The 25,710-nt window shown below is 66.4% G+C and overlaps 10 protein-coding genes across 10 annotated transcripts; 8 read left to right on the top strand and 2 right to left on the bottom strand.

Annotated features, from left to right (window-relative positions):
* Window positions 1-786: 786 nt before the first annotated feature.
* EMIHUDRAFT_452085 (hypothetical protein) lies at window positions 787-3,904 on the top strand (the record flags this gene model as incomplete). Its single annotated transcript, XM_005765229.1, has 9 exons — window positions 787-1,923; window positions 1,989-2,157; window positions 2,226-2,285; window positions 2,359-2,402; window positions 2,469-2,621; window positions 2,753-2,931; window positions 3,009-3,258; window positions 3,350-3,553; window positions 3,632-3,904. The coding sequence occupies 9 exons, from the start codon at window positions 787-789 to the stop codon at window positions 3,902-3,904; spliced, it is 2,469 nt and encodes an 822-aa protein (XP_005765286.1).
* A 197-nt stretch (window positions 3,905-4,101) lies between these two features.
* EMIHUDRAFT_452084 (hypothetical protein) lies at window positions 4,102-4,991 on the bottom strand. The gene is made up of 2 exons (XM_005765228.1): window positions 4,607-4,991; window positions 4,102-4,540 (listed from the first exon to the last, which is right to left on the bottom strand). The coding sequence occupies exons 1-2, from the start codon at window positions 4,917-4,919 to the stop codon at window positions 4,434-4,436; spliced, it is 420 nt and encodes a 139-aa protein (XP_005765285.1). The 5' UTR covers window positions 4,920-4,991; the 3' UTR covers window positions 4,102-4,433.
* A 963-nt stretch (window positions 4,992-5,954) lies between these two features.
* On the top strand, window positions 5,955-6,587 carry EMIHUDRAFT_213065 (hypothetical protein; the record flags this gene model as incomplete). Its single annotated transcript, XM_005765227.1, has 3 exons — window positions 5,955-6,055; window positions 6,234-6,402; window positions 6,558-6,587. 3 exons carry the CDS (start codon window positions 5,955-5,957, stop codon window positions 6,585-6,587), a joined length of 300 nt encoding a protein of 99 aa, XP_005765284.1.
* Window positions 6,588-7,399: 812 nt separating this feature from the next.
* EMIHUDRAFT_46569 (DJ-1 family protein) lies at window positions 7,400-8,039 on the bottom strand (the record flags this gene model as incomplete). The annotated part of the gene is made up of 3 exons (XM_005765226.1): window positions 7,400-7,460; window positions 7,546-7,581; window positions 7,663-8,039. Coding segments are annotated over 3 exons (474 nt in total), but the record flags the coding sequence as incomplete, so codon positions are not given.
* A 3,610-nt stretch (window positions 8,040-11,649) lies between these two features.
* EMIHUDRAFT_422092 (hypothetical protein) lies at window positions 11,650-12,383 on the top strand. The gene is made up of 2 exons (XM_005765225.1): window positions 11,650-11,954; window positions 12,027-12,383. The coding sequence occupies exons 1-2, from the start codon at window positions 11,788-11,790 to the stop codon at window positions 12,166-12,168; spliced, it is 309 nt and encodes a 102-aa protein (XP_005765282.1). The 5' UTR covers window positions 11,650-11,787; the 3' UTR covers window positions 12,169-12,383.
* Window positions 12,384-12,869: 486 nt separating this feature from the next.
* EMIHUDRAFT_213061 (putative programmed cell death protein) lies at window positions 12,870-17,458 on the top strand (the record flags this gene model as incomplete). Its single annotated transcript, XM_005765224.1, has 8 exons — window positions 12,870-13,025; window positions 13,110-13,334; window positions 13,518-13,856; window positions 14,257-14,403; window positions 14,528-14,896; window positions 15,305-15,745; window positions 17,166-17,255; window positions 17,327-17,458. The coding sequence occupies 8 exons, from the start codon at window positions 12,870-12,872 to the stop codon at window positions 17,456-17,458; spliced, it is 1,899 nt and encodes a 632-aa protein (XP_005765281.1).
* Window positions 17,459-17,599: 141 nt separating this feature from the next.
* EMIHUDRAFT_437227 (hypothetical protein) lies at window positions 17,600-18,391 on the top strand. The gene has a single exon (XM_005765223.1). The coding sequence runs from the start codon at window positions 17,617-17,619 to the stop codon at window positions 18,085-18,087; it is 471 nt and encodes a 156-aa protein (XP_005765280.1). The 5' UTR covers window positions 17,600-17,616; the 3' UTR covers window positions 18,088-18,391.
* Window positions 18,392-18,930: 539 nt separating this feature from the next.
* On the top strand, window positions 18,931-20,567 carry EMIHUDRAFT_437226 (hypothetical protein). The gene has a single exon (XM_005765222.1). It carries the CDS (start codon window positions 19,010-19,012, stop codon window positions 20,381-20,383), a length of 1,374 nt encoding a protein of 457 aa, XP_005765279.1. The 5' UTR covers window positions 18,931-19,009; the 3' UTR covers window positions 20,384-20,567.
* A 1,643-nt stretch (window positions 20,568-22,210) lies between these two features.
* EMIHUDRAFT_104019 (enolase) lies at window positions 22,211-22,979 on the top strand (the record flags this gene model as incomplete). Its single annotated transcript, XM_005765221.1, has 2 exons — window positions 22,211-22,369; window positions 22,680-22,979. The coding sequence occupies 2 exons, from the start codon at window positions 22,211-22,213 to the stop codon at window positions 22,977-22,979; spliced, it is 459 nt and encodes a 152-aa protein (XP_005765278.1).
* A 518-nt stretch (window positions 22,980-23,497) lies between these two features.
* EMIHUDRAFT_213056 (hypothetical protein) lies at window positions 23,498-25,528 on the top strand (the record flags this gene model as incomplete). Its single annotated transcript, XM_005765220.1, has 5 exons — window positions 23,498-24,205; window positions 24,360-24,545; window positions 24,806-25,024; window positions 25,214-25,315; window positions 25,433-25,528. 5 exons carry the CDS (start codon window positions 23,498-23,500, stop codon window positions 25,526-25,528), a joined length of 1,311 nt encoding a protein of 436 aa, XP_005765277.1.
* Between the last annotated feature and the right edge of the window lie 182 nt (window positions 25,529-25,710).

The raw sequence follows: 25,710 nt of genomic DNA, 5'->3' as shown, positions 1-25,710 counted from the left end.
ATGCCGACGGTCGCGAACCTCCCAACACCCTCTAGTTTCCTCGGGAAACCCCGGGGAAACTCCGTGGAATTCGTCATTTTGGGGGGGGGCTCTGAGCCGTGTCTGAGGCTGTTTTGGGGCCAAAATCGGCAAAATACCGGGTATTTTGCGGGTATACCTGGAAAACCCCGGTATACCTGGAAAATACCTGGGTATCGTGCCGATTTCCTCAATTTTGCCCCAGATTTTGCCCCAGAGACCAGCTCTCAGACTCAGGGAAACTCGCGAGTTTCCCGAGGGAAACTCGAGAGAAACAGAATGGAGCACCAAACACCCTCTGGTTTCCCTGGAAACTTCCGGAAACGCAAAGTGCTGGGGACCCTCTGGTTTCCCTCTGGGTTGCCGGAAACCCTCGGAAAGGCCAAGGTGTACCTGTGTTAGTGCCAGTGCGCGCCAGTCCCGTGCCTAGTGTCGTGCGAGGTGTACGAAAGAAATGGGGGCGAATTCCCATGCACACTATGTACCTACGAAATATTCCTCTCTCTCTCTGGTGCGCTGACTGCGGCGGTGAAAAACTCTTTCTTGGATCGGGGCTTTGCGAGAGAACACAGATCTATCAATTAGAACTCCGATTTTTAAGACCCTCCGAGTGGTGTGAGCTCAAGGAGCACTTGGAGCCGATTCCTGACACTTGGACTAGCGCACACTGTCCCGTGCCAAAGAAAAAAAATAGCGCATCTCGCTCGCGCCCGCCCAAGCGGCTTTTCGAGCGACCACTCGTCGCCTCCCCGCGCCGCCTCCTGCTCCATGACGACGCTCCCACCGCCGTCCCTGTGGCGGATGTACTTCCCGACCGCGACGGTCGAGGGCGAAGATCCGTCTCCAGCCTCTGCCGACGAGGAAGCCCATCCCGGCCGCCTCATTCTCTACGCGCGGCTTCGTTCGTGGGTGCGCTCATCGGGAGCGTTCGCTCTCTTGAGTGCGCAGGACGTGCTCGCGTCGCACGGCGCGGTGAGCGTCGCCTTCGCCGCGCTGCAGCGCGGCGAAGGGGCCCCTTTCCGCCGATCCGAGCACCTGGGTTGCGGCGACCTTGCCTGCGCGGAGATCCTCGATGCCCTCGCGCTCGCAGTGCACGACCACCTGCTCGAGCGGTGCCCGCCGCCGCCCGAACCGGAGAACCTGCGCAGCCGCCTGCGCGCGAAGCGGCTGCGGATCCGCGCCCAAGGCCTCGCGCCGCCCACGTCCATCCGCTCGCTCAAGGCCGACAAGATTGGAGCGCTGGTGTGCGTGCGCGGCTCCGTCATCCGGGTGTCGCCGCTACGGCCGCTCGTGACGGCGATGAGCTTCCACTGCCCGCGGTGCGGCGCGAAGTGCAGCATCCCACTCGCCGACGGCCGCTACGAGCAGCCCGCCGGCTGCCCCGCCCGCGGCTGCCGCGCCAAGGCGCTGCTCGCCAACCGACGCCAGTCGTCCACGCGCGACTGGCAAAAGCTGCGGCTGCAAGAGGTGCCGGAGCCGGGAGCCGCCGACGCGCTGGCCGCCCTCGGCGCGGCGGACGACTCGTACGGCCGCGTGCCTCGCACGGCGGAGGTCGAGCTCACCGACGACCTCATCGACTGCTGCGTGCCGGGCGACCACCTCGAGGTCGTCGGCATCGTCAAGTCGATGGAGGTGCCGAACGACGGCGGCTCCGGCCGGTTCGGCGGCGGCTCCAACCGGCCGCGCTGCATGTACGTCCTCTACGTCGAAGCCGTCTCGGTCCGAAACACCCGCTCGTCGCAGCGCGCCTCCGCCGACGGCGCCGCCGGGGCGGACACCTCCGACGGCAGCCCTGCCGCAGCAGTCCCGGCCGCCAGCCTCGGCGGCGGCGAGGAGGGCGACGCGCGGCTCAACTTGACCAACCTCGACCTGCAAGCGATCCGCGATATCGCGACGAGCCTCAACGTAGGCCGCGCCCTTGCCCGTCGGCTCGGGCCGGCGGAGGAGGTGAGCGCGGAGCCTGACAACAGGTGTTTGAGCTGCTCGTCGGCTCGATCTGCCCCTCCATCTTTGGGCACGAGGTGGTCAAGGCGGGCCTCCTCCTCGCCCTCGTCGGCGGCCGCACTCGCACGCCCTCCGACCGCACCATCGGCAAGCGCTCGGACATCCACGTCTTGGTCGTGGGCGACCCGGGGATGGGCGCGCCGCAGAGGCTGGCGATGGTGCGAGCCACAGCCGCTTCTGACGACCCTCGCGCCGGCCTCTAGGCAAGTCGCAGATGCTGACTGCTGTCGCCGCGCTCGCCCCCCGCGGCGTCTACGTGTGCGGTCCCGCACCAAGTCGCGCCGATTGGGCGCGTCCGCCAACGCCGCCGAGGACACGTCGTAAGTCGGCCCGTAGGGAACACAACTTCCTCCTCGGGCCTGACTGTCACCGTCGTCAAGGAGAGCCGCCGGCGAGGCCCCGCCCCGTCCCCTCCCGTTGCGCACGCGCCTCTGGTCTCGCGCTAGGACAGCATCACGGGCGACTTTGCACTCGAGGCGGGCGCCTTGGTGATGGGCGACCAGGGCTGCTGCTGCATCGACGAGTTCGACAAGATGTCGTCGGGGGAGCATCAGGCGCTGCTCGAGGCGATGGAGCAGCAGTCCATCTCGGTCGCAAAGGCACGCGTCACGCCCGCTCAGACGCCTCGCAGCCTCCCTTGCGTTTGCCCACACCCGCGCTTCCGCCCGCAGCCTCGCACACAAGTGTGGGGGCTCCACCCACTGCGCCCCCACCCTCGCCGTTCGCGCAGGCGGGTATCGTGTGCTCGCTCTCTGCACGCACCGCCGTGCTCGCGGCCGCCAACCCCGTGGGAGGTCACTACAACAACGGCAAGACGGTCGCAGAGAACCTCAAGCTGCCTCCCAACCTCCTCTCGCGCTTCGACCTCCTCTTTGTGTTGCTCGACCGGCCAGACTCGCAGATGGACCGGTGCGCTCCTCCAGATGGACCGCGACGAGAAGAGCTGCGTGCCAGCCCCCCCCGCCCCCCCCTTCGCCCCCCCCCAGGCTCCTGGGCCAGCACGTCATGGCGCTGCACGGCGGCACGGCGACGCGAGGTACCGCCGGGCTGCTCGCGGACGCTGCTCCCTCCGCTTGGGCAGACTCGGAGGCGTACAAGGCTTGGAAATCGGCGGATCGAGGCGACGTGCCAATCTCTGTCCGGCTGCGTGAGGGGGCCAAGGCGGCCGACGGCGACCCCGTCCCCGCGCACATTCTGCGCAAGTACCTGTCTTACGCGAGACAGTACATCCAGCCCGTGCTCTCACGCGAGGCTGCCGAGGCGCGACGCCGCCCCCCGCCCGCCGCCTCGCTCGCTTGGCCAAGGCTCCAGCCGCCGCGGCCCGCAGGTGCTGCGCGACTTCTACCTGCAGCTGCGCCGGGACGGCGCGTCGGCCGAGTCGGTGCCAATCACCTCGCGGCAGCTCGAGTCGCTGGTGCGGCTCGCGGAGGCCCGCGCACGGCTCGCGCTGCGCGAGGATGTGACCGTGGAGGACGCGCGGGACGCCATCGACCTCGTCAAGGAGACGGTGTACTTTGACACGCTGGCCGACGTGCTCGGCGCGCCCGCCGCCGCGCCCACCTTCGGAGGCGGCGGCGGCGGGCGCGGTGGCGCGATGTCGGTTGCCAAGACGATCAAGAGCTTCGTGTCGTGCCTGGAGAAGGACGCGCACCAGCGTGCGGACGCCATCTTTACGCCGAGCGCGCTGCGACAGGTCTTCGACGCGTCGGGCCTGCGGCTGCCGAGCACCCAAAGCTGGGAGGACCTGATCGACCGGATGAACTCGGAGAACTACATTATCAAGCGCCACGGCGTCTGGAAGCTTCAGAACTCGAGATATGCGCAGAGCTCCAAGTGGCCGACCCCGCCGGGAGGCTCCCACTCCTCCTCTGCACGGCGATGACGATCGCTAGAGGGCGGCGGGGGGGCGGGAGGGGGGGGGGGGAGGCAGCACTCTCTGCCAGGACACCGGGCCGATCTCTCTCGTGCTAGCTCGTAGCTGCCAGCGTGTGGCTGTGTGGGCGTGCGGTGCGAGGGCGAGAAAGAGCCCGGGTGACGGAGAGTACGTAAAGCCGTACGTATGTTCGTATCTTGCCCATGTTGTTGTATGTTTTGATTGTGCACAAATTGTGTGAGTCTAAGATACAGCCAGCGCGCGCGCGCTCTACGGTTGGCGTTTTGTACGTATACCATACACGGCCCCATGAAAAACGCGCGCTCTTAGCTAGCGCGGTCGCACGTCGCACGTCGCACGTCGCACACACAAGCAGACAGATTGTACCTCTCACGCCCCCTGGCCGCGCGCACCATCCAACGCACAGCCCACAAGTGGCCGCAATCCCTTCTGTACTCACTGGGCGTTCGCTTGGCTGTCAGAGTCAGGCGCGAGAGGCGCCTCCGCGAGTGGGCCCAACCTAGCCGATGCAGGCTCCTCACCGCAGCAAGCTCGAGCGAGCGCTCGGGTCGGCGGGCGGCTTCTTGTCGACCGTTTCTTCAGGGTCAGGCTTCGTCCATCCGTTGCGGCCGGTGAGCCCTGAGCCTATTTCTCAGGAGAGCAGCGTGAGGCTCGGAACGACGCCACACCAGCAGCGCGTGCGAGGCGCGCCAGAGTAAACGCCATCTCCGCCGCCCTCCTCGCGGCGTCTCCCGCCGCCGCCGCCGCCGCCGCCACCACCGCCGCCGCCGCCGCCGCCGCCGCCGCCCCCGCCGCCCCCGCCGCCCCCGCCGCGAGACGGGTTGAATTTAAATGTGCCTCGGCCCTTGCGTTCCAGTGGACTGTCAGTGCTTGCGACGCTGCGTTTCCGCTGCTGCTTCTTGATGCCGCGCTCGCTTCCACCCTTGAGATTCTTTGGACCGCCGGCCTTTTTCTTCTTTTCGCTCTTGATGAGGTCGTCGAGCGAAAGAGAGAGGGAGCCCATCGATGCAGCGGTAACAGGCACAGTTGTAGCCCAGCGATTAGTCGGCCCCGTAGGCGCGGTAGAGCGATTCAGGACTACCGCTACCGTTCACACCTCGCTGCGCCTTTACCGCTACCGCCAGAGGCCGCCCGCTGTTTACCGCTACCGCTAGACCCCACTCACTCAGTCACTTATAGCTGCAGCCGGCCTAGTCGACTTCACGTTTGCGAGGAAAAAATAGAATATTCCTGGGCCGAAAAAAGAAAAAGAATAAAAAAGCAGAGTGCATGACGGATAACTGGTGTATGAAGCCTCGAAGGCCCTTTTAAAGGAGAAAACAATCAAACGAGAGAGTAAAAGAAAGCGATCTGCGGTCCGAGATCGATCTGCCCTCCAATCCGTAATTCCGTAAAATCGCGTAAAAAGCGCCCAAATTGAGCGTGGAAGCGGCTCCAGCCGCCTCGGAGCGTGCCCCAGCTTGCGGCAGGCGATACACTGAGGACTTTTTCGGCGACGGATAGCCGACCTCAGTACGTTCGAGGCTGTGCTCTTGCACGATACAGGCGCGGTGCTCGACGCGATCCGAATCACCGCTGCAGCCGCAGAGGCTGGTGGCGTGCGGCGGCTTATGCCAGCTCGGCCACGAGCAATGGTTGTTGTGTCCCCAAGCAGGTTTGCTACCGCTGGCGTAATCTCTGTGCAGCACAAGGGCAGCTTCTCCCGCACTCTCGTCAGCACAGACATGCAAACCACGCTAAGGGGCTCGGACATCCATGCAGCCGCGAGTGCTAAGATGCTGCTCCGGCAGGAGTTGGAAGAGAAGTTGCGGTCACGGTTAAGGAGCTTCTGAGCAGCGCTCTGCGAGCGCTGTGAAGAGGGCGCTCGCGTCGGCGCGGGATGAGCTTGCTGCGGCACAAGAGCTGAGGCGCTCCGACAGCGACAACCTGAGGACAGCGCAGCAGGCTGCTAAAGTAACGCGACATCAAAGCGGCCGAGCGGATGGCCGACGAGGTAAAACACGCAGCTCGAGCTGAGTGCGAGTGGTGTATCGGCGAGATGCGTGCCAAGATGCAGGCTGAGCTGCGCGAGCAGCTCGACGCGCTGCAGATTTCGATGGAGGCAGAGGCGAGGCGCGCTGATGCCGCAGCCGAGGCGGAGTGGCGGAGAGGTCAAGGCGCTGTACAACAAGATGGAGGGGATTATATGCACACGCGTGAGGGGTTGATAGCCGCAGAGGCGCAGCTCGGCAAGCACGAATATAGTGATTGTTCAGAAACACATACGGAGCTTTTGTTCCCCCTCCCACTGTGAGCCTGGGCCGCCCGTGGACCCCAGAGAGCTGCTGCGCGTGCAGAGCACAGGCCACAGCGTTGCGCGAGCGTTGGAGAGGCCAGCCTCCGGCTTCTCAGCGTGTCGCGAGTGCTGTGTCTCTATCTGCCTGGTGGATGGGTGTGGTGGGGGACTCCTGGTGGCTTTTGGTTACAAATTTACGGAATTACGGATCGTTTTTACACGGATCGACGCACGGCGCGCACGCCCCCCCCTCTCACCTTGTGATTTTTGGGTCAAAATCGTCCCGATTTCATAATGTTCGTTCGTACGTGCATCCGCGGTGCCAGCGGCTCCCATACCTCTAAGAGGCCACCCACCTCCGTATAGACCCTTATATCCGCGGTTTACGCCCAATAGAGGCAGCTGCAAGAGGGCCCGGACGGGCACTGCGGCACACACTGCTCGCTGCTCGGCCATGCGGTAGCGTCTGGTGATGCCGCCCCTGCGCGGGCGGGGGCGTCTCGCTCGGCAGCAACTGCGCCGCGCAGCGCAGGTTCGAGGGTCGCGGTGGGTGGGTGCACTGGAAGACGTAGCGGTCGAGAAAGCGCTCAGCGACCGCTACGTCTCGAGGATGGAGCCGTCGCGCGGACCCGACCGGCCGACCGGCAGTAGCAGCAGGCGCCGGAGGGCGCGGGAGGCAGCGGCGACACCTCGGGCCAGAAGCGCGAGCCCTAGGCTGGTGAGGGGGCCCGCTCATGCGTAAACGGCTCTGGGACTTAGCTAAATCACGCATCGAAATCGGGACGATTTTGCCAGGGCACCGTCACAAGGTGCTCCCGCCGTGAGACGCCGATCTACGAATAAAGTTGGTGCCGGTTGGCCTGGCGCGAGAGGGAGGCGTGATTTCTTTTTCGCTCGGCTGAAGCTCGAAGCAGTGCAGTGCGTAGAAGAAGGTAGCGCATAACGTGCGAAAATGCCACACCAGCCGAACTTTGTACTCTGCGCTTTCGATGGGGCTGGGATGCAGTGGGGATGATGCGGCGCGGTCCGCCACAGCCAACGCCTCTCCTTGGTCAGAGCAAGGCGGCTGCGTTCCGCGGCAAGACCATCGGCGCGCCCACCGCCGCAGCGGCCTCCGGCCCCTCGACCACCTAAGGAAGGGCTGCATCATGTGCCGCTCGTCATCTCGTCATCGCTGACCCCGCCGCCACCGCCTTCCTCCGAGCGCGCGCCTCCACGAGCTTGAGTGCGAAATCGATGGCGGTGCCGGGGCCTCGCGACGTGACGCACCTAGACGGTCGGGACAGCGTTGGGCGACGACCCGCTCCGGGTCAAGCGCGGTCTGACGTCACCACCGCCACTCGTCGTCGACGACCACCCGCATCGACAGGTCGGCGGCAGAGACGCCCGCCTAGAGGGGAGCGCTTTCTGGACGCGGGCCTCTGGTGTGCGTGGCAGCGGCGGCGGCGTGCGCGCCTCGGCCAGCGTCGACTCGAAGGCGGGGTGACAGGTGGCCTGAGGCGGCAGCAGCCCGGACGGCGCGAGGGCGACGGCGGGAGCGGCGCAGATCGCGCCATACCAGTTGCCCGCCTCTCGCTGCTTGCGAAGGCATGCAATCACCGACGCGTCCTCGCCCAGGCGTTCAGCGCCCGGCATGCCTCCAGGGATCGCGACCACGTCGAAGGAGACGAGCTTTGCCTCCTCGATGGTTGTATCGGCAAGGAGGCGCTGCCCGCGGGCGCAAAGCACAGGAGCGCCGTCTGCGACGCCGACGCTGGCCAGTGTGACTGACCAGCCCGCGCGCCGGAGGACGTTAACGATGGCGGTCGCCTCGAGCTCCTGCGCGGCGTCGAGCGGGGATAAGACCTTTAAGACTAGCTGTGTGAATCTCGATTGCTCGGCAGACCTCTGATCCCTCAGTGATTGGCACGAGCGCGCTCGGTGGTCCGGCCGTGGCGGTGGCGGTGGCGGCGGCGGCGCGGCTGGCGCGCGGGTGGTTCGCGTGGAGACCGAAAGCCGTGAGCAGAAGCGCACTCATGGCGGTGCCAGAAGAAAATACGTTGGGCGGCGCAGCCCATACCTACCTACCTATCGTTCGTCCCTGCTTCGCCACCTTTGCGCTTTGGTTCACGGCGTGGTTGTTGTTTGTTCCTCTAGTGAGTCTTGTTGCTTGAGCTTGTGAGCTTAACCTTGGTCTTAGACAGATCATAAGTCTAACCTTGGTTTTAGACAGATGCTCTCATCGGCTCAGGGCGCGCGCCGCCGCGAGTCGCTCTTGTCGCAGTTTGCGACATGGGCAAGCACGTGGCCGTGGCAGTCGTGCGGTGCACACCAGCAAGCGAGCACCTTGCCACGGAGCTCAGAGCGTGCCGCCCGCGCGACCAGCCCCGGGCGATCTGCAAGCCACGCTCGGTAGCCGGCGATCACCCGGGCGCGCTCACCGGAGAGTTTTTTTGGTCAGCTGGAGCAGATTGCCCCAGCCGCCGTCGATGGTGCAGCAAAGGAGCTGGCTGGAGAGCATGCAGACACAACCTGAAGCAACGTCGCAATATGGACATCAGCGAGATTGCAGCCAAGTACGGGATTGCCTATGGCCCGCAGCCATTGCACTACATTGAGAGAAGAAAAGAGCCGTGTTTGTTATGACCCCCCCCCGATGAACACACCAGTGAGGGAGGGCGAGACGATCGAGGGGTCCCGTACCATGCGGAATCGACCCTATCCAGTGCTCAAGTGCTCAAGAAGAAAAGAAAGTAGAGAGCTCCCCTAGACGAAACTCCCAATTTGCCCAAACTCGCCCGTCCCTTTGCGATACGGGACGATCGCAATCGGGTAGAGACACACATATATGCAGGTCGACGCGGCCGACGATGCGGCGCTCAGCGGTCGGCTGACGGAGCCTGGATCGCGCGTCTCAGAGCCAGACTCCTACTCCCCCGCCGGGCTTGGCACCGGGTGGCAGAAAGCGGCAACAATAGGTGCAGAGCGGGAGGCGCAACGCCCAAAGCCCGCCCTGGCGGGCCGTCTCTCTGGGCTCCTCGCCAAGTGCATGTCACGCGAGAGCGGGAGGCAGTCGTCTCGTGAGACGCTTACGTGGCGCCAGAGCCTGACGGAGGCCTCCAAGGAGGAGGCCTCGGCTTCGCGACCCGTCCGGGCCTCGGGAGCAGCGCGGAGCAGCGCCGCCGCCTTTTGCCGCATCTCGACGCCTCCATCCTCGCCATCCACGCGGACCGAAAGCTCGTTCGCGATGCCGGACGCAATGGAGCAGGAGGACGAACCGCCACGGCTCGTAATGCGACAGAACGCCCCCTTCGACGAGGCGCACGCACTCGAGGATGGTGCGAGCGACGAGGAGAGGCCTCACGACCAAGCGCTCGCAGCGGCAGAGATTGCAGCGCTGGAGGACACGGCCGCGGGATCGAAGGCGCGGCTCGCTCGCGCGGACAAGCGCACTCGGGCGCTGCGCGCAGCTGCGACCACGACGCTGCTGCTGGCGGACGACGGCTGGGCGCCGCTCGAGGGGGCCCTGCTCCAAGAGGCGCTCCTCGGTCGCGGCGAGGGCTCGAGCTGGGTCGTCGTGGCGCTGGGAAAGCGGGCGTCCTACCTGGAGCTGGATGGCGTGTCCCATTTTGTCGTGCAGTCTGACTCCTCCTCCGGCTTTGACGAGATGCTCCGCCATGCGGCGTGGGCGTCGCTCCCTCCCCTGCGCAACGTCGTGAGCCTTTGGTCGGCGCCCGAGACGGAGAGCCTGCTGGCCGCTCTACGTACGTCCCTCCCCGAGCCGCCGCCGCCGCTGCATCTCGTCACCGTGTCCAGAACCGGCGCCGGCAGGGAGGCCGCCGCCGACACCGTCGACTCGCTCTCGATGCCCAACCTGTCCACCAAGTCGGTGGCGTTTCCGTGGTCGCTCGCGCCCTCTGTCGAGGCGGCCGAGATCTTGAGCGCCCTCGAAGGGTTGGAGCCCCGCAGTGCCTCCGCCAGCGCACGGTGCGCAAGGTGGGCCCTCTTCCCTGGCGCGCTCCTTGTCGTCGTCCTGGCCGCGCTGCTCGCAGCCTTGCCCTATACGCCGGCATCGAGGCAGCAACACTTGGAGCGGGGTGGTGCGCGCCTCGCAGCCCTCCTTCCTACCGAGGCTGCCCCGAGCCTGACCGACCTGACGGGACTGACCGAGAAGGAGGCAGCGAGGGAAGGCAGGGCTGCACGAAGAGCGGCCAAGGAGGCGAAGGAGGCGAAGGAGGTCGCGGAGAAGGAGGCTGCTCGTGCGTCGGCCGCCGCAAAAGCGGCCAAGGAGCTAAAGGAGGCGGCGAGTGTGGCGGCTGCGAGAGCGTCGGCGGAAGCGGCGCCCGGTGAGGCGATCGCGGGCGCAGTCGCCCACTCGGACGCGGAGGGAAGCCGTGAGGCCCCTGCGGCCCAAGCACAAATGGCGGCGACCGCGCCGCAACGGGAGAGCGCAGCGGTGGTGGTCCCGCCAGAAGACGCGGCGGAAGGGGTGGCCACAAACGAGGCTCCGCAGACGGAGGCCACGGGTGGGCGGGCTCCGGCCGAGGACGCTGTCGCCGCTCCGGCCAGCGCCGGATCTCTCGCTTCTCGCCTCGAGGCGGCGGCCAGAGAAGCGGCGGAGAATGCGTCGAGGATGGCGCGCGCGGCGGAGCTCGAGGAGGCGAGGTGGGCCGCGAAGGAGGCCGCGAGGTGGGCGGCGGAAGAGGCAGCCGCGCACGCGGCGTCGAAAGCGGAGGCTGCGCGAAGGGAGGCGCAGGCCAGGGCTGCAGCGGTAACAGGCACGCAACCGCTGGCGCCCATCCGTAAACTCGCGAGGGCTGCCACCGCAGCCGCGAGGAGGCTCACGGGGAGGACCGCTTGAGGGGCGGGGGGCCGGGGCCGGCGGCGAGCGGCGCAGCGAGGGCAGGGGTGGCCGAGGTTCAAGGATGAAGGGGTTTCGGGCTGGCTGGACGGTTCCAAGCGCTGAGGGGTCCGAGGGGCATGTGCATGCATGTGGGGGATTCGAGCGCATCTGTCGTCTACGTTCGTCTGGAGGTCGACTGACGGATCGGGTGTCATCTCGGGCTGCCACCGCGAATTTTCTGGCGCAGGTGGCTGCCCACTGCCTATAATAGGATCATATAACCAACACAAAGAAAGAAAGAAAACAGACGTCGCCGGGAGCCGCAACAAGAAAAGAAAAGAGAAATTTACAACAAAGCTCCCTCGCACGACACTTGGCGGGGACTGGCGCGGACGGCAGAAAAAGAAAAACAACCCGCAATCAGAGAGCTGGCCATCAGCCCACTGTCCGGCCCCCTGACCAATGCCCGCTGTCGCTGCCTCCCTCGTCCTGATCCTCGGGCTGCACTCCCCGCCGGCGCTCCGGCCGCGTCCCGCCGTCTCGCGCGCGAGCTGTCCCGTCGCGGTCAGCATCCCGTTCGCACGCCCGTCCGTGCCAGCCTCGCCGCTCCAGGTCCTCTACGACGGGACCTGCGCGGTGTGCCTGACAAACAAGGCGCTGCTGACCTTCTTTGACCGCAAGCGCGGCCGCGTCTCCTTTGTCGACATCAACGCCTTTGGCGAGGGCGGCTACCGCGTCGGCGAGGGCGGTGGCGTCATCTCGCGCGACGAAGCGATGCGCCACATCCACGTGATCGGCCCGGGCGCGGCGGTCTCGTCGGGAGCCGACGCCGTGCTCTCGGCGTACGAGGCCGTCGGCCTCGGCTGGCTCGTCGCCGTGCTGCGCCTGCCGATCATCAGCCTCCTCATCCGGGCGGTGTACGCCTTTGTCTCAAAACACAGGCGACAGACGGTTTGCGCGCACGCGTGGTAGGGGCCGGTCGCCAACGCCCGGCGCACACCCGCCCCCTTCAGGTACACCCTCTCGAGGCTACTGCCCGGTTTTCTCACGCGGCGCCTCTTTGGCGCGGTCAACTCGCTCCACCAGATGGACTCTGCGGCGCAAGGTTTCGGGTGCGACGATGAGGAGGAGTGCGAGCTGCCTTATGACGATTGAGCGCCGGGAGGGAGGCCCTCCTCGCGTGCGGGTCGCCGCGGGAGGGTTGCGGCGGAGCAGTACTACTTTCTGCAGGCCCCTTCTCGTCGCGACGGAGACTGAGAGCATGCATGCTTGTCAGGCGGAGAGGCCTGTCCCCCGGGGGTGGTCCTCCCTTGCCGAGACCCGAACTCTACACGGCGAGACGGGATGAGACAAGAAAATATCGGGAAAAACTACCGTCAATTTCCTCTCGCCTCTCGGCGTCGAAAAAGAATTCGGGAGTCCGAGCACTCCAAAGACCGCTCCACAAATAAAAGGAGAAATTTTGGCGTTTTCGGTGCACTCTTTTGCGTCTTGGCAAGATCTTGGTACTTGAAAAAAAAATATTCCGCAAAATATTAGGACCACACCAGGCCACCACACAGGGATTTTAAGAGGAGGAGTGTGCACTTGGAGCGTGGTGCTAGCCGTCGCCCACCCTTGCGCCTTGGGGCTTGGGCCTTGCGCCTTGGGCGTCTGCCTCTTCCTATCGGCTATCTGGAGCACTTGGATTGCAGTCAGCACTTGGAGCACTTGGAGTGCAGTCATTGGCCTCACACCCAGGGCCGGGGAGCTACATGTACATGTTGTACGAAGCGCACTCATCAGTCCCTGCTCGGGCATTTAAGCGCCGTTTTCCACGTGCCCCCGCTAGACGCCGCACTCGGCACTCGAACACGATGTTCGAGGTGGGCGACTGGGGCGAGGAGGAGGCGCCGCCGCCTCCTCGTACCGTGGCGGACGCCGACCTCGAGGCGCTCCTCCAGCGGGTCGAGCTCTCGCCGGCCGAGGCGGTGGCAGCGGCGCCGGCTCGCGCCAAGCCGCCGCCGGCGCGGGTTCACGCCGCTCCTGCGGCTACACAGCCCCCCGCGGCGCCCGCCGGCCCGTCTGTCGAGCTCGGCTTTGCGGACGCGGGTCAGGCGCACCCGCGCTTCCCCTCCAAGGTTGGAGGGGCGCCCGTGTGGCTGCACCCACAGCCGCCGGGCGCACTCGCTTGCGCTCGGTGCGGCCGTGGCCTCCGCCTCCTGGTCCAGCTCTACTGCCCGCGGCCGGGGATGCCCCACGCCTTCCACTGCTCTCTGCTGCTCTTCTGCTGCGGCGGCGACTGCCTCGAGACGCCCGCGGGCTGGCGGGCGCTCCGCTGCGTGCTTCCCGAGGCTGCGCCGCTGGAGCCGCCGCAGGCCGGCGGCTCCGCCTGCTCCGACAGCCCGGACAGCCCCGCCTGCGGCCCCACGGCGGCGGGCGCCACGGACGCCGCCGGCGCCGCCGCCAGTCGGGCGCCGTTGCCGGAGCTGCCGCTGAGCATCGACGTCGAGGGCGACTGGGAGGGGTGGCTCGAGGAGTGGGACTGGTCTGAGGTTGCGGCGGCCGAGGCGGCGGCCGAGCGCTATCGCGCGAGGCATGCCGCTGACGCGGGCGCGGCGCCGGACGACGCGTTGTCGGAGGCGGAGCTCGGCGAGGGCGAGGGCGAGGACGAGGGCGAGGACGACGCGCTCGCGGCCTTCCAAAGGCGCGTGAGCGCGTGGCCAGAGCAAGTGCTGCGGTACTGCCACCACGCCGACGCGCAGCCGCTGTGGCTGTCGCGCCTTCGCCGGCCCGCGGAGGTGCCGCCGTGCGGCCGCTGCGGCGCGCCGCGCTGGTTCGAGTACCAGATCGTGCCCAACCTGGTGGCGTCGATCGAGCGGGCGGCGGAGGCGGGAGGCGCCGGGGACGCGGCCGCGCCAGAGGAGGCGCTCGACTGGGGCACCGTGGCCGTCTTCACGTGCTCCGCGTCGTGCGCGGCCACGGGCGAAGCCGATGCGTACGCAGAGGAGTACTGCTGGCACCAGACAGCGTGAGTGCGGCGAAACGAGGAGTCAGTTGTGCGTGTCCTAGGTGCGGTTGAACCCCCGACTTCGTAAATTCTTTTACTGGCAAAATACTTTTTCCGGCCCCTTCGCTCGCATGGAAGCCCAAGCAAGCTGGCCTCTGACTGATGACGCCCGACGCCCCGACGTCTCTTCTCGTGGAGTGTCCGCGCCTCTCCCGCCGGTGCCACCAGACGACTGCATTCTCCTCCTGCCCGAGGACCCGGTGATTGTTGCGCTCGTGCTGGGCAACTCTGCCGCCTGCACGGCCGCCGCGCTCGCCTCGGCCGGCTGCGCGCTCTCCTCGAATTGCCCGGCCGCATGGTGGAGGCTCCTGTACTGGGCGACGCTGCTGTGCGGGTGGCTGGTGCGCCGGCACCCGCCGCAACGCGCCACCGCGCCGCCACGCCGCCGGCACCACCACCACAGAGGCTCTCCCGGCCTCGCGCGCACTGGCCCGCCTGATACCGACCCACGTACCTCTCTCGCAGCTGCCCGAGGTCCTCAGCGTGGCGCTGCTCGCGGGCCAGTTCAGCGCCCTTGGCCGGTGCAGGGCGGCGCTGCGGTCGCGCCTCTTCTTCTACGCGACGCTCCTCGGCGCCGCTGCGTGCGCCCTCCTCTTCCTCCAGCTTCCGGGCGCGGGCGCCGGGCTGCTCTCCGCGGTCGCGGGTGGCGGCGGCCTCCTGCTGCTGGCGCTGCTCTTGGGCCAGGGCATGGTCGCCTTGCCGCGGGCGCTCTGGACGCTGGCGCCGTCCGACGAGTGGCGCCGCTCGCTCGCGTATGGCCTCGCCGTCGTCGACGCGGAGCACCGCGCCCGCGCCCGCGCGCTCGAGGACTGCCTGCAGCACGTGGACGCAGTCGTGAGGCTGGCGCCGCCGCCGCCGCGCGCCGGCGACGTGCGCAGGCGCGAGACGCTGCTCGAGTTGGCGGCGCTGGCGCTCTCCGAGCGCGCGCCCGCCGCGGGCGGAGCATCGCTGACGACTCGCCTGTGCGGCGCGCTTCCGACGCTCGCCGTCGCGCCGACCGGCGCGGGCTTGGCGCGCCACCACCACCGGCTGCGGGTGGCGTTCGCCGCCGAGCGCGCTGCGTGGCGGCGGCGCGAGCGCTGCCTCGAGCGGGCGTGCGCGCTGAGGGCGGCGCTGTCTGCCACGGAGCGCGGTTTTGGCGGTGCGGCCGTCCCCGCGCGGCGTGGCCTGTGGCTCGGCGCGCTGCGGCAGCCCGCCTTGCGCGCGGCATCTCTCGGGCTCGGGCTGCTGAGCGCGCTGCAGCTCTGGGGCGCCGCCTCGTGCGGCCTGACCGGCATCTCGGCGCAGCCGTCGCTCTGCGAGGAGCGCCCGGCGCTGCTCCGCGCCCTGCTGCTCGTCCACGCCGCGCTGTGCACCGCGTTCGCCCTCGCGCGCTCCCGGATGCTCACCCACCTGCCGCTCCGCTTCCCGCGCCCCGACGGGCGCGCGCTGCTCCAGACGACGGCGTGGAGCCTCCGCCTCGCCGCGCCGCTCGTGCTGCACGTGCTGCACAACAGCTCGCGCGGCGGCGCCGAGCGCGACCCCCTCGGCGGCGGCGGGTCGCACTACTACCACGGCCTCTGCGCACTGCTCACCCTCGCCGCCGCCGCGGTGACGGCCCGCGGCTGCTTCCTCCCGCTCCGGCTGCTGCCGTGCGCCCGGGCAGAGCAGCACGCCTACCCGGGCCGCTCGCGCAGCCGGCAGGTCGAGCAGGGCGAGGCGATCGCCGGCGACGCCGTGGGCGGCGACGACGCGCCGCCCGGCGCGCCGCGGCTCCCCGCGACCGCGCCGGAGCACTGGCTGCTCGCCGCGGCGCGGCCGGCGCGCAGCACGGCCGACGACGAGGCGGAGGCCGCGGCGGCGGCCCGGGCGCGCTGGCTCGAGCTGCGCGGGAAGCAGGGCGGGCCCGACCAGGCGAGCGCCCCCGCCACGCCCGCGGCGATGGCGGCGACCACCCCGGCCGAGACGGAGGAGGCGGAGGGCGGCGGCCCCACCGCGCCGTGGCCGCCGGCGCCGCCCGCCGCGGCGTCGATGGGGGCGCCGGGCGGGAGACGGTGAGCAGCTTTGGGTTTCGCGAGTAGCGCGCACGCAGCACGCAGCACGGTAGCCGGTAGTCCGTCGGGTAGCGACGCAAGAGGGGTCCAGAAGATACAGTGCGTTCTGGTTCCGCTCGATGTAACAGAAAGAGTTTTTGTCCGACGAATCGCGACTCCACGGACCACCGCCGCACACCCCGGCCCACCGCGCCGCGCGCGCGCGGCGCCGCCGGGCCCGAGGCCACGGGCCACGCCGCGCACCGGCCAAAACGCCAACGCAAGGGGTCTTGTCTGTGATCTGTGATCCGTGAGGGTCGGCCCGCAGGCGTCTTGTCTGTTGCCTCTTCGTGAGAAGGTCGTCCGATAGACCCCGCCGATAAAGCCGTACCGTGTGGAGAAGCCCATAAGCCATATATTACAGGACAGGCACCTTTAGACCTTTTGTGCATTGACCATTGTGGTGACCACTTAGAGTCCTTACACTCCCCGCAGTTCGCACCTGCCACCTCTTTTGAGCGACACTACGTTTCCGCAGCTGGGGATTCTCCGGGCTTCCCTCTTTTACCCGTGCTGGCCGGATTCCTCCTCTGAACAACTCAAGTCTCAAGAGAAGTTCGATCGGCCCCAGTCTCGAACACTGGCAGAGAAAGAAGGCAGAGCCGGTCTCAATCTCATCTTACCGGAGGTGCCGTACCAATGTCCGCGAAGAGGCCACTGGCCAAAAGCGCATGTCTTGAAGGTCCGACACTGCTAGCCCATAGGGCCCTTACTCCAACCCACCCACGCTAGGTCTCGGGGGACGCAGGGGTCACACCCGAAGACCTCGAGAACTAGTCGGGGCAGTCGGAGAAGGGGCAACTCCGTGCACTGACGGTCGGCCGTCAGAAAACACGCCTGCGTGGATCGCGTCACACCAATCCTCGCTACCCAACGCAACCAAAGGATATCCACCTCGAGAACCTCGAGAGTCCCGCGCTTGCTTTTTACTTATCGAGAACGACCTTGGGGGGGCCCTAGACTTAAAAGTGGGTGGGCCCTGGGGCGCCTGCGGCTTAAACGGCTTAAAACGGGCCTAGGCCCGTTTTAAGGCTGCCTGGGCCGCCGATTCCTTAAACGGTCTTAAACGCTTAAACGGTGCGGGAGAGCTCCCGAGGTCGATGGTCCCGGAGGAGCTCCCGGTAGACGCCGGAGGCCGGGTAGCTGGCTACAATCAGCTAGCCTAGCAGCTAGCACGCGTCCCCTATTATAGTATGGCTCCTGCCAGTGCACCAGACTTACAGATGTGTCTTCAGAGGGGCGGGTTTTTGTGCCTAATAACGGCAGTGTTGGAGAAAACGGCGCGGAACGCAGCGACGCATGCCGGCGAGGCCGATTTTCTTAAAAATACTTAAAAAAGAGATACCCGCGTGCCTGCAATCTCTTAAATGGCAATTTACCCCCCCCCCCCCCCCCCCCAAATCCGGCCTCAGAACCCTAGGGGTACCGGGGACGTGCACGGCGGTTCACCTTGTCACTCCTTGCGGAGATCACCTGTGTCCCATGCAAGCCGTCGGCATCGTCGTATCGGCGGAGTACTGCCCGATCGCGGCTCTTCTCGGTGATAGCATCGACGACTCGTCGGTCATCGGCGGCTGCGCGTCTCCTCCTTCCCGCCTCGCCCTCGCCACGCTCGACGTGGACTTGCACTGCAGGGCCGCGATTGATGCTGAAGCTGTGACTTCTCCGCGTCCGTCAAAGCGCGTGTGCCGCGGCCTGGAGACGCCCTCGAGCCCGCAGCTCTCGCAGATGGCCCTTCTGCTAAACAGCGATATCGGGCCGGGCCTCCTCAAAACCCTCTTCTTGAAAGCGGCGCCGCCGCCTCTGCCGCCGATCCAGATCAAGCTGGGGGCTCACCCGGCGCCCAGCGGGTCGCGAAAGGACAAGCCGCAGCGATGCTCGCGATGCGGCGGCCTCGGCCATAAGGCGAGGACCTGCAAGCACAGCAGCTCAGGCGTGACCGCCGGTGTGTAGCCAGAGCTCCGCTGAGCTGTGGCGCCGGCGGTGCCGCAGCTCCGCAGGCCCGCGGGCCAACCCATAACGTCTCGGGCTATCATATGCGCGCACCCACGGTGTCTCACCGCTGCAGCGGTGTGAGTCCCAGGCAGGGTCATGTCGACGCCATCCAGGCAACGTGTATGAGCCGCCCCCACATGTAGAGAGGATTAGTTAGAGTGTGTTTGCACTGTGGCACACACGCTGACGCATTCCATGCTTAGTCTAGACGGCCGTGAACGTTTGTTTCTTCATTGTATAATGTCATTTGAGTGATGTTCTCCACAAACAGCAAGAGCAAACTTCCAAACCGCAAAAACACCTCGCGACTCCCGCGTCCCGCACCCGGCGTCCCGCGTCCCGGGAACGGGGAACCCCAACCCGCGCGGGAACACCGATCACCCTCACCGAACACACCCCGCTCGTCGCACACCGGATCGACGTATATACAATGCACTCTCTCTCTCTCTCTCTCTCTCTCTCTCTCTCTCTCTCTCTCTCTCTCTCTCTCTCTCTCCCTCTCTCTCTCTCTCTCTCTCTCTCTCTCTCCCTCCCTCCCTCCCCCCCCCCCCCCCTCTGCTGACTGATCTCTCTCTGCTGTTCCGGATCGCGATTTGAGGAGAGAGATGTTTTGTTTTTTGATTTGAGCATTGAGGCGGAGATAGAGAGAGAGAGGGTGGATGAGAGGTGTTTTGTTTTGTGGATGGGTGGGTGTCTGTGCACGGTGGTAATGGGTGGGTGGTGGCTGGGTGCCACCCACGCGAGCCGCCGTCGGACGTGCGATTCCAAGCTATTTTTTTGCTACGAGTAGCAAGGAGGTTGGGACGCGACCAGCGCTCGCTCCAGCGCTCGCTCTTCGCCGCCGTGCCTCTCTACCGCCGCGCCTCTCCAGCGGAGCAAAATGGGCGCCCTGATCTCCGCCCCAGTCGCGTGCATCGGAGGGATGTGCGCGTCGTGCGTCGGCTCGTGCGCCGTCGGCGCGCTGTGCAAGTGCTGCACATGCCGCTGCCTCGCCTCGCCGTTCAAGACGAACGTGCTCTACTGCCTGATCCTCTTCGTTGCCACCACCGTCGCCCTGGTCCTCCGATACTCTGAGCAGGACATGGCGGTCGACACCTGGTCTACTCCCGGCTCGGCGTCATACACCCTCTGCGAGGGCGGCCGGTGCGAGGGCAACTGGGCAGTCTTCCGCATCTCGTTCACTCTCTCCTGCCTCTTTCTGACGATGCTGTTCCTGACGTGCAGCGAGTCCAAGGCGGCTGTGTTTGCGCACCGCGGCTTCTGGCTCGCCAAGGTCATCGGCGTCATCGCTGTCGGTGCCACCACCGTCTTCATGCCCAACGACGCGTTCGCCTACTACGCTTGGATTGCCCGCTTCGTCGCGCCCGGCTTTCTCGTGTACCAGGTGATCTCGCTGATTGGATTCGGCTACTCCGCCAACACGGCCATGGTGGAGCGCGACGATCAGGCACCGCCCGCGCCGCTCCTCTGCATCAGCAACTCGGGCGGCAACGTCTGGAAGGTGGCCAACCTGCTGCTCTGCCTCCTCCTCTACGTGGGCATCCTGACGGGCATCGGCCTGCTGTACGACCGCTTCCCGCAGAGCGGCTGCTCCTTCAACCCGCTGGCTGTCACCACCACGCTCCTGCTCGTCCTCCTCAACACCGCCCTCTCCGTCTCGAGCATCGCGCCGCACGCCGCCCTCCTCACCTCCGCCCTCGTCTCCGCTTACGGCACGTGGGTCTGCTACGGCGCGATGGCTGCGATGCCGTACGCCGAGTGCAACCCGCTCGCAAATAGCCCGGGCTTCGTCTCCTCCGTGGTCTCGATCTGCATCGCCACCGGCACCGTCGCCTTCCTCACCTTCAGCGCCGGCCGCCGCGAGACGGCGAAAATGAGCGCCAAGGAGGTGGCGACGAATGCGGGCCAGCTGGCGCCGGCGCCGGCTGCGGCGCCCGCAGCGGCGGACGCGGTCACCGTGAAGGTGGAGGGCGAGGAGGCCCGCGAGGACCCGCTCGATGAGGTGGCGCCACAGTCGTACCGCGGCTACTACTTTGTCATGCTGCTCCTCTCCTTTTACCTGGCCATGCTGCTGTCCAACTGGGGCACCGCCGCCGATGGCGAGGCCGACGCCGAGCTGCTGAACGGGTCGTACAACGCCTCGCTCGCGTCGGCCTGGGTGCAGCTGACGTCGGGCTGGCTGTGTGCGCTGCTCTACCTATGGACGCTCGTCGCGCCGCGGCTGCTGCCCGACCGCGACTTTAGCCGCGTTTGAAGCGAGCTGCGAGGCCCGGCGGCTGGACCTGTGAGAGCGCCTTTAGCCTGGGATCAGGATAGTTTTTAGAGCACTGGACACTGGTTCCTATCCTTAGTTCCTTCAGATTACTGTGCGTTTCAGATAACGATTAACGTCAGACCATATTTGCTACCTATGTTGAGTAAACACAACCAAACATTCAACCGTGGCCGCGCACGCACGTGTGTGTGTACGCACAAACTCGCACATGGCTGACCGTCACCCACGGCCGAGCAACTCGCCTCTCGCGGCGCGGGAGACACCGACCGGCAGACGCAGTCCGCACAAGAGATACTGGCGACACGCATGTGCCGCAAGGCGCAAGCGCATCGCGGCTCAAGCCATGGCCATTGGCCGCAACAGGTCCACCTTCGGGTCCTTCTCTCACACGCGGTAGCCGCTTCACAGCATCAGGGCTTCTTGTCCCCTCCCCGCGCTGGGCCGCTCGCCGCTGGGAGCTCATACACGTCAACCTTCAACACGAGCCTATTTTGGACGCCGCCCTGCTGGTCGAATCGCACCTCGGGCGACTTGTGCACCAGCGCGTTCGACGCCTTGATGGACCGAGCCGTGCCGTGCGGGAGCGGGAAGCGGGTACCCTTGATCAGCAGCAAGTCGCCGACGGCCACGCTCTCGACGAGCTTTGGGTCGCGGATGATGCACTTGTTGTTCCCGCAGTGCTGCAACTCCCAAAAGTCCACGTTCCCCTTCCTCGTGTACTCGGTGCCCACCACGCCCGTATAGCTAACGATCCCGCGGCCGACAAAGTTGTCGCAGTGCCACCGCGAGCAAACGTTCTCGCCAAAGAGCTCGAGCTTGACGCTGAGCTGCCGCACCGCGGGGCAGAGCGCCTTCCACGCGCGTCCCAGCGCGCAGGCGTCCTCGTGCAGCTGGCGGCTGATCGGGTCTGGGAGCCCGGCGCCGGAGAGCAGCTCAACGACCGCCGCCGAGAACCGGCTAGCCTCGCTGGGAGCGGTGCACGTCAGGCCCCTCTCCGGCCAGCGAGAGCACGCCTCATCGATGGCGCTCTGGAACTCGTCCCACCTGCCGTCGAAAGGCCGCGCCGCAACGAGGCCGTCGTACTGCGAGCTCTCGGCCTGGGCCCAGCGCGAGATGTCGTCGGTGGTGAAGAGCGCCGTTGTGTCGACTCGAGAGTGCGCTCCGCCTCCAAACGGCGGCAGCCACGAGCCGGGAAGGAGCGAGGTGTGTGGCAGCAGCATGTTGCTAGTTCGGTGGCGGGCTGTCGATGAACCCAAAGCGTGCTAGACCGCAGCAAGTGAAAAAAACCTGCTATGTCTCTTTTGAATCTTTGGCCCCGTTTGTGCCGCGTCCTGTGCCCCGAGTTCATTTAATAAAAATGAATCTTTGGCCACCAACCACGAATTCTCTCAAACAACAAATTCTCTCTCCACCCCTCCTTCCGCCACGCTCTCCAAAAGCTCCCCGAGCATCTCGCCCTGCTCCGGCCACCGGCTGCCCCGCGTGCTTTGCGCTGAATTCGACAAACAACACTGAATTCGTTGCGTGTGTTTCGCCGCGTGGACTTGTTTCTTGTTACGTGAAACCCGAGGGTCCGCGGAGTCCCGGACGCCAGCACACACGGCTAGATATCATGGCGGGCCGCCTAGGCCCTGTGATCGGAGGTAGAGTCGGTGATCGCCGTTTCAGTTTCCCGGTTCTCTTGTTTAAAAGAAACTCCAGGATTGCTCAGAGGGTGCTCGGTCCCGCCCAACCTTGTCTGTCTTGGTCGCTGCATCTGCTAGCCCATCTCTCCTGCGCTAGCCCTACTGCCCCAACATTAACAGCATGCTGTGTGCCGTCGTCGTCGCCCTCGCTGCATTCCACGGGTCGGCCATCCACACGTCCAAGGTGGCGCCGCACATGGCTCTCGATGTGCCCGCGTCTGCGCCGGTTCGCACATCGTATGCGGACCTCGTGCCCCACAAGAGCGCTGAGCAGGACAAGGTCAGCCTCGGCGACGGCTGCGAATTGTGTGGCGGTATGGGAGGCTGCCCTGTGTGCTCGACGCGGGCGGCGCCTGCTGGGCGCCGCATCTTTGACCTGGGCTCGTGAGTCTACGGTCGCCGGCGCCTCTGCGTGGGGCTATCTCTCTGCTTGGGCGACCTCTCCACCTCCACTCCGGCGGACGGAGGTGTTGTATTAGCCGAAGTCGGCGCCAGGCGCGATGCGCCGCGACAGTTTTGAGAGCTGTTCTCTGGCGGGACGGCTGCTACACTGTACACAGTGTCTTGTTGAGCGCGGTATTAGCTGCAAGGCGACCAACGCGATGCTTCTCAAGGTGAATCAGATCGGCACCATCAGCGAGGCGATCGCGGCGTACAAGCTCTGCGTTGACCAGGAGTGGGGAGTTTTCGTCAGCCATCGGTCTGGCGAGACGGAGGACTCCTTCATCGCCGACCTCACGGTGGCTCTCGGCACCGGGCACCTCAAGACGGGCGCACCGTGCCGCTCCGAGCGGCTGTGCAAGTACAACCAGCTGCTCCGCATCGAGGAGGACCTCGGCTCGAACGCAATCTTCGCCGGAAAGGACTTTCGTAAGTCTGGGAGGTTCTAGGCACTCCTCGCCTGTGTCCAGTGGCAGTCCCCCGACCTAATCCGATGAGAGAGAAAGCGATATTAACGCGAGTAGCCGGACCTGAGTGAAGAACAGTCAGAAACAAAACAGACAACCCAAACGAGGGGGATGGGACGAGGACAGGGTCCCCACCTGTGCACGAGCACGATTTTGGTTTAAAAGTCTGGATTGGGGCCCAGCAAAAAAGAAACCAGTTCCACTTGCGCGCAGACAGCTCGCCGCCAAGCAGATAGGAAGAGGCGGACGCCCAAGGGTGGGCGACGGCTAGCGCACCACACACACCCCTCTCCTTAAAATCCCTGTGTGGTGGCGGCGTGCCGTTCTCCCATCCCTCCGTTGGGTTGTCTGTTGTGAGAGGGGCTTGTATTAGTACATGTAGAATTCTTTCTTTCTTTGTCCCGTGCCCAAGAAAGAAAGAAAGAAAACAGACAACCCAAGGGATCCCGTGCCCAGTGTTGTGCGAGGGCGAGTTGTAAAATTCTTTTTCGCGGCCAAGCATGAGCGACGCCTACTCCAAGCTCAAGGTGGCGCAGCTAAAGGCCAAGCTCAAGGAGCGCGCTCAGTCGGGTGCGGGCGAGAAGGAGGATCTCGTCCGCCGGCTGCAGCTCTGCGACGCTGGCGACAAGCACGCCTTGCCCGACGGCCGCAACCCCACCACGCTCAAGGCGGCCGAGTTCCGCAAGGCGCTCGCGTCGCATGGCCTCCCGTGCGATCTGTCGATCAACACCCGCGACGAACTGATGCAGAGCCTCATCGACGCGCTGAAGTCTGAAGGCGGAGGGACGTCGGCCGAGGCTGGCTCCTCGGCCGGCGGAGGGGGCGGCGGTGAGGATGCCGACGAGCTGGCGACGCGTCTCGCCCTCCAGGTGCTGGAGCTGGGCGAGGCCGGCAACCCCGAGGGCGTGTTGTCTCTGCTCGGCGCCGCAATCACGCGCGCAACGCCATTCGCCGCACAGCGCAAGGCGTACCTCAGCCTCGCGCGCATCATCCACCCCGACAAGCTGCCCAAGCTGGGCCAGGCGACCAAGGCGTTCCAGCACCTCGTGCGCGCCTTTGAGGTGCTCACGGCGCCAGAGGCGCCGCCGCAGGCCGCCAAGGCCGCGGCGAGGGCACACACCGCCATCTCTCGCTCCAACGACGGCTGCTTCAAGACGCATCTCTTCTGCCCGCGGTGCAAATCGCAGTGGGGAAGCGCCGACTCGGGCGTCATGGACTTCGGCGCGCCGCCAGCCTCTCTCCGCCCTCCTGCTGCCTTCGGATCAGCGGCCCTCCCACTGCCAAGGCTGCTCTCGCCCTCACACCGCCGCTTCCGCCCCCCCCCTCCTGCCGCGCCCAACAGACTACAACTTCATGATGCAGGGCCTCAAAGTGTACTGCTGCGCCCTCTGCCTCTGCGACTTTGGCTGCATGACCGCCGAGCACCGCTGCCCGCTCTGCCGCAAGCCGTTCGAGTACCACCCCCGCGACTACCACCGGCAGGTCACCTGCGGCAACGCGCGCTGCTCCGGCACCTTTGGCTTCTGGCTCTACCACGTGCCGGCCCGGGTGCGTCCCTCCGCCGCCTCCGCCTCCGCCTCCGCCTCCCCACGCCGCGGCCCTCTCTCGGTCAGGTGGAGGACGACCTGCGGCAGGAGGCGAGGAAGGAGCAGGAGCGGCAGGCCAAGCAGCGCGAGGCGGCGGCGGCGCGTGTCGCGCGCGCGGCGCGCAAGGGCACGGGCGGCGCGTCCGAGGCGGAGAGGCGCGCGCAGGGGGAGAAGCTCTTCGTCGCTGGACTGCTCGACGCGTGCCCGCGCTGCGGCTTCGAGCCTCCGCCGGGCGTGAGCAGGGAGGAGCTCGCCGAGCACTTGGGGTGCTGCACCGACAAGAAGGCGCACGCCGCACACGCGGCGGCGGTCGCGGCGGCGGGCGAGAGGAGGGCGAAGAAGGCGGAGGCGAGGGATGCACAGGCTGAGGCTCAGAACCTGGCGGTGTGGCAGTTTCTGGGTGGCGACGACTCGCAGGCGTGGCTGCTCACCGACACGCAGGTCAAGAAGCAGTGCGAGGAGCGGGGACTGGCGACCGACGGGACGAAGGAGGAGATGCTCGCGAGGATGGCGTCGCACGCCTCGGGGCGGAAGATGCTGACGTCAGGCGGCGGCGGCGGCGGCGGCGGCGGCGGCAAGATTTCCGCGGCGGCACTGCCCTCGAACCTGCACTCGATGTCGCTGCCGCAGCTGCGGGCGGTGTGCGCGGCCAACGGCCTCACCCCGCGCGGCGACTCGACATCGGACCTTATCCATCAGCTCGAGGCATCGGCCTACGCCGGCGAAGAGGCGGTCCTCCTGCTCGAGGAGCCGGCGGGGCGGGGCGGCGGCGCCGGCCGGAGCGCGCGGGGGGCGGCGGCCAAGCCCAAGCGCAAGACGCCTTGCGACGACGGCGACGACGGCGACGAGTCGGATGGCTGGCAGCCCGAGGAGTCGTCGTCACGCCGCAAGCGCGCCGCCGCCGGAAAGAGCTACAAAGAGGAGAGCGACGACGACGACGAGTGAGCAGAGAGCGAGGCGGACGCGCGGCTGCGGACTGACGGTCTCAGGGCGGAGCCGTTGCGAACTACGCTCTATGGACCTAGTTCATCTGCCCGGCGTGTGGCGAGTGGGCCTGCGAGTCCGTGGCATAATCTTGGTGACCGACCTGCACAGACATATGCATAGAGGTTAGTACAGCAGAGTAC

The sequence above is a fragment of the Emiliania huxleyi genome (genome assembly GCF_000372725.1).
Source record: "Emiliania huxleyi CCMP1516 unplaced genomic scaffold EMIHUscaffold_56, whole genome shotgun sequence".
NCBI lineage: Eukaryota > Haptophyta > Isochrysidales > Noelaerhabdaceae > Emiliania > Emiliania huxleyi.
The sequence above is the reverse complement of the archived record's forward strand: the minus strand, read 5'-3'. Positions and strand labels throughout refer to the sequence as shown.

Bases quoted from the DNA above. Each gene is read 5' to 3' on its own strand.
- EMIHUDRAFT_452084 (XM_005765228.1), bottom strand. From the start codon at position 4,919: ATGGGCTCCCTCTCTCTTTCGCTCGACGACCTCATCAAGAGCGAAAAG. The intron at 4,541-4,606 runs GCGCGCCTCGCA...CCTGAGAAATAG, and splicing joins CGGAGATGGCGTTTACTCTG to GCTCAGGGCTCACCGGCCGC.
- EMIHUDRAFT_422092 (XM_005765225.1), top strand. From the start codon at position 11,788: ATGCGCCACATCCACGTGATCGGCCCGGGCGCGGCGGTCTCGTCGGGA. The intron at 11,955-12,026 runs GCGACAGACGGT...CGCCCCCTTCAG, and splicing joins GCCTTTGTCTCAAAACACAG to GTACACCCTCTCGAGGCTAC.
- EMIHUDRAFT_437227 (XM_005765223.1), top strand. From the start codon at position 17,617: ATGCAAGCCGTCGGCATCGTCGTATCGGCGGAGTACTGCCCGATCGCG.
- EMIHUDRAFT_437226 (XM_005765222.1), top strand. From the start codon at position 19,010: ATGGGCGCCCTGATCTCCGCCCCAGTCGCGTGCATCGGAGGGATGTGC.